General features: G+C 43.1%; 1 protein-coding gene across 1 annotated transcript in view; it reads left to right on the forward strand.

Moving 5' to 3' along the window:
* Positions 1 to 5,570, forward strand: part of Wipf1 (WAS/WASL interacting protein family, member 1) — a gene marked incomplete in the record, with an annotated part of 70,626 nt that overhangs the window by 60,157 nt on the left and 4,899 nt on the right. The window contains 3 exon segments of the mRNA XM_013518745.1: positions 1 to 171; positions 3,950 to 4,162; positions 4,816 to 4,929. Of these exon segments, the coding sequence (XP_013374199.1) occupies positions 1 to 171; positions 3,950 to 4,162; positions 4,816 to 4,929 (498 nt within the window).

Here is a 5,570-nt window from a genome sequence, read left to right on the forward strand (position 1 = left end):
CGGGGGGCTCCGGCGGCGCCGACGAGATCCCCAGGCTCCCGCAGCGGAACGTGTCGCTCACCTCGTCCTCGTCCGCGCCGTCCTTGTCGTCGGCGGGGCGCTCGGGCCCGCTGCCTCCGCCGCCCAACGAGAGACCCCCTCCTCCGGTGAGGGACCCACCGGGCCGCTCAGGTAAGGCGGACGCGGAGTGGCGCCCTCGAGCCCAGCGCCCCAGTTTCACCCCTACGCCAGCGTGCGCGCAAACAAAAGCATAGTAAACCCTCAGGCTGCTTCCCGCCTGATGGTGTCTGATGTCCTTGTGACGCCTGCAAACCTCTGAGGTTCCAGTTTGCGTTTTTAAGAGAGAACCAGCAGGTCACAAGCAAATTAATAACAGAGAGGCTGAGACTTTGCCATGTCTGTGCTGCCTGAACGCCCCACAGCCGCCCTTGTTAAAAATAAATTCTCATCTGCTGCAGGAGGGCCCAGGACTCCAACATGAGGGCAGTTGCGTCCAAGCAGATGAACTTTTCTACCTATTTGTCAGGCCTTGAGACCACTTCTCTACTTATTCAATACAAGTGTTCAAAAGTCCTTTTTGAACTTTGTTAACACCTCAGGTACATAAACATCTCAGTGAACCAAATGTATAGTCTGTAGACGTTCTCTTTATAAAAATGCCCATAGTCATAAACACAATTTGTGTGTTGGTGTAGGGATGTAACTCAGTGGTAGAGCCCTTGTTCTAGCATGCATGAGGCCCGGAATTCCATCTCCAACACTAGCGGGGAAAACTGCATGCTATTTTATGGTTTGACAGGCCCATCTGTGCTCCAGCACAGGCTGACAAACTTATCTAAGGGAAGAACTTTCAGAGTATGAAATGAAACGTGAGGATTCCATAGAATTAGCTCTTTCTCTAATTATTATAAGCATTTTTAGATTTATCATTCTAGGCATTATTAATGGACTTACTACAACCATCTACTTTTTAAATTCCACCTCACTTTGAAAACCTCATCATATCTGGAAATAGGACATTTTTTCTCTGAAAGTTAACTGATCTTTGACCCTAGGAACCTAATAAACACTATTGTTTAAATCCGTGGTCCTTAGACTTGATCATACAGTAGAGTTACAGTGGGCTGCTTCCCATGGAGAACTGGCTTGGGATACAGAGTAGGTATCAGGATATTTGAAGGGTCCCCAGTGTCAGTAATGTACAGTGAAGTTTGAGAACCACTCCTTCAAACCACTATGCCATGGAGAATGGACGGCAGATAATAAAACCTTACTAGTCCATTAAATCCAATCCACAGACATAGTGGCCTCTCATTAAGGTTTCCTCAGTGAACAAATGAGATTGAGTATTAAGGTGAATGAAATGTGACATATTTCTTTCCATCCAACATCAAGGAATTTTCCCTCAAAGTGCTTGAGGGCCTTTTCATAGACTGTCAAATGGATGGATGAGCATATTAAATCTTCCCCAAAATATTATAGGCAGTGACATGTAACATGTAGTCTTTCATTGATTACATAAGTCATACCTGCTTCATTTAGAAATGGAGAGAAGTGTACAGAAAATAAAAATCATTTTAATCCTACCATCACTATCCAGAAATCATCAGTGATAACATGTTTGCATGTCTTTTTATACCTTTTTAACATTCAATCAGTACAAGTTCAGACATGTACATTTGTAACACTGGTGTCATACTAAACATATTCTGTAACTTGCTTTTTATTTAACAATATCTCATTAACATTTTCTGGTATGAGTAAATATTCTTCTACAACCTAATTTTTAACAGCTGCATATATTAGATCCTACAAATGTGCCTTCCGCTTTTTAACCAGTCCCCTCCCTTGGTTATAATGGCCATCTCTAGATTTGTGCTGTTGCAAATGATGTAGTGATACATCTTGGTTGCTAAGTATTTGTGCCTAACTCTGTATGTTTTGTTTTGTTTTGTTTTTTTGGTTTTTCTCTGGTACCGGGAACCTAACTCACGACCTTGCGCTTGCCAGGCAGGCGCTTTTGCCGCTGAGCTAAATCCCCAGCCCTAACTCTGTATGTTTTGAATGAATTCCTAGAGACAGAATTTCTGGGTCCAAGATTATACATAGCAAAACTGGATTTTATAGGTACTGCCAAATTGCCTTCAAGAACTTTCCTACCTTTTACATATCAAGGGCCGTCTATATTTTGAAAAGTGCTTTGGCTTCATTGTTAGGGAAGTGGGCTTTAGAATTTGATAGCTATGAAATTAAATATCGATTCTTCTATTCATTAGCTTCTTGACTTGGATATTTTAAGCTTCTAATACCTCAGAGGCTTTGTCTACTGGTCCTGTACTTCTCAGGGTTACTGTAAAAACTAACTGAGACAAGTGTATAGATGTTATTTTACTTTTTTCTTGTACTTACATTATTCAATAAATGATCATATTTATTATTATCCTGCCAATGAGAAGTAGAAACCTGCATAGAAAGCCTGCATGTGCCAGCCTGGGTATGGAGCTGGGTCCATCAGATTAGAGAGTAAGGCACATGAACATTTGCTTTAAAAACAAAATGAGATGAAGTTGATCAAGTTCCATACTACAGACCCTATAATGTTGGAAGTCTAGTTTACATCTAGTGACAGGTGGTAATATTACGAGTGACGTTAAACCCAAACTACATGAGACTCATTTCCACCAGTAAAGCTAGTCTTGCTGCCCGCGGCCCTGGCAGTAAGTAAGCAGGTGGGCAGTAAGTACTACAAGGTGACACTGCAGTCTCCTTGAGACATCACCCCGCACTGGACAGTGGCTCCCACCCTCTCAAGTGTTCGAGCTAAGACTGTCAGGCAAATCTGCAATGGACAGGTTGTTCCATTTAAGGCCTTTGAATTGGATTCTGAATCTATAGGTAATGAAATATTTATATTTATGGTGCCATAAGACATTGTGTTTACATGAGACGTCAGCATGTTACCAGTGGAGCTCACTACTGAAGATCAGGACTAATACTGAGGTCACTTGGATTTACCGGGACAAATGCTCAAGTTTTTTTTTTTTGTTTTTTTTTTTTTAAATTTAACTCACTACCCAAAATAGCATCTGCATGTACTGAAAAGGAAAAGTAAGATAGGTTTCTTTTGTAGTATTTTTAAAAAGAATTTACTTTGAATTTTGTTCTGGAAACAAAAATTTTCAGGTTATACCACACCATTGCATTTTTTAACTTGTTTTTTGACATGTTACTCCTGGCAGTGGCACTGAGCAAGGTGACTACCTGACACCCACGTAGACAGAGACCGAGTTCCACCCAGCGGCAGCTTATTCAGGCACAGGACGCACACCGCATCTACAGCTGGGAATACTGATCAGCAGTTTGTCACTGCCTGTGCTCATCTGCCTCCCCAGAGAACAAGAGCCAAGAGGGAGCTCCTGCTGCCAGGATGACTCGCGTTCGGTTTCCTGGTGTCACTCTGCCTGGAAGCAGCTCATGTGCTTCACAGAACATGCGTGTACAGTTACACAATAAGATGGTGCCATCAAAGAACTTAGTTCTTAAGCCTAAAATAACTTCATAACTGTCTTACTTTTTAAAAATTTTTTTCATGATGCTACAATCATTAGATTCAATAGCTCTTTAAGAGGATTACAGATGTTTTTTAAATTACATGGTGGTTCGTATAAGCAGATGGTCACCTGTTTTCAGTTTACTGTGCCATCTCCAGCCTCCATGCTAACTCAGGGCACTCAGCCATGTAGCTGTCTATGCACTCGCTGTACAAATAAACGTGTGCACGCGTGCACCTTGCTGTTTATACGTGCAGTCATTTCTCATGTCCTGGGCAACCTTGTTCCTTAGATAAAGGCCGAGTATCCACTCCGTAATTGCACACCGCTGATGACCACAGTGGCAGTATGGGATGTATGGTAGCATTGCACTTAATGTTGTCCTTTCTTTGTCCCAGGGCCTCTCCCACCGCCACCACCAATAAACAGAAATGGTAGCACAAATCGGGCCCTGCCTGCCACCCCTCAGTTGCCGTCCAGGAGTGGAGTAGATAGTCCCAGGAGCGGGTCCAGGCCTCCTCTTCCTCCAGATAGGCCTGGTGCTGGGGCGCCACCCCCACCGCCACCATCAACATCGATTAGAAACGGCTTCCAAGACAACTCAGGGGAAGGTACGTACTGGCTCCGTGGCTACAGGACAGAATTAACATTTCTTGATCCCGGATTGTCATCACACGGCACTGCACCGATTTAACCAATCTTTGGGTCCACGAGGATTTCAAGTCAAAACCAGCAACCCTCTCTCCCAGTTTCCAGAGAGGCAGATCATTTTCTCTGACTTGTTCTTTAAGGCTCATTTTGGTTAACTTTCCAGAGAGTCTAGAATTCTAGAAAGACCCATTTTTGCAGCTTGCCTTCTTATTACCTATATTTCTAAAAAGTTGGCTATGGAAAAGAGACTCAGCAGCCTGCAGACACGAAGCCGCTTCCCACTGCTGTGTCATCAGAGTGGTCCTGCTCACTCCAGGGCCCACTGCGGGGAAGAACGGGCTCCCACACACGAGCTCCGGAGGGACTGGCTGGATCCTGATCACTCCTGTTCAATACGCAGCACTGGGGACAAAAAATCACTCTGATTTTGCCAGCACGTTTTATCAGTGTGCCAGTCGGTGACATTTGTGGCACTTCTAGCTTTTCGGTAAACTAGGCATAAAGCTCGAACTGGTTTGTGCAGTTCCTTCTGTATTTCATTCTGTGCCTTTCATTATGTGAGTCTCGGTAGCAGATTGTCTATTACTGAACATCCTGTTTGTTTGTACCCTAGATGAGTGGGAAAGCAGATTTTACTTCCATCCGATTTCTGATTTGCCACCTCCAGAGCCATATGTACCAACAGCCAAAAGTTATCCCAGCAAATTGGCAAGAAACGAAAGCCGGAGTGAGTATTTCTGCCGGGGGTTCGGCAGTTTTGTACTTGAATAACCTGAGTTATGCTCAGGTTGTGTAGGAATCCAGGCCTCTTGCCTGGAGTCAGGTAGAGAACTCTATTTGGTGCTATCTAACCCCTGGCAAATTTCCCTTCCACGTGCAATGAGAAGACTGGAGATACATGGAGTGCATGGAAAATGATCAGCTGGGTGTGGTGTGCACACCTGTAACGGTAACGCTCTCGGAGAGCAAGGCAGGGGAATCGCAAGTTTGAGTCCAGCATGGCAGCTGTGCTTATTTGAACAGTCTGCCCCTATTTTGATCTTCCCGACATGGCAAAACTAGAGCTATCTTTTATTCCCACAGGTTTTTTTTTAATATAAGGTATTCTGAAGGATGTTTTTTATGTTAAAGAGAAAAAACCAAAACAATGATACAAAATTTCAAAACAAGATAATAGAGTAATAATGGTTAGTATGTTGCTTATTGTTATCTTCAAAGTAGTTGCTCAGATTACAAGATATAGGCATGAAAAATTGATCAACAATACAAACACTAACCTTTCTTTTCAGTGAACTAATAGAAATTAGTAGTAGAACTATCTTAACCATTTTATGTGTGCATGTGTATGTGTATATATGTTTATATATA

The sequence above is a fragment of the Chinchilla lanigera genome, unplaced genomic scaffold (assembly GCF_000276665.1).
Source record: "Chinchilla lanigera isolate Chin_1 unplaced genomic scaffold, ChiLan1.0 scaffold00048, whole genome shotgun sequence".
Lineage (NCBI taxonomy): Eukaryota > Metazoa > Chordata > Mammalia > Rodentia > Chinchillidae > Chinchilla > Chinchilla lanigera.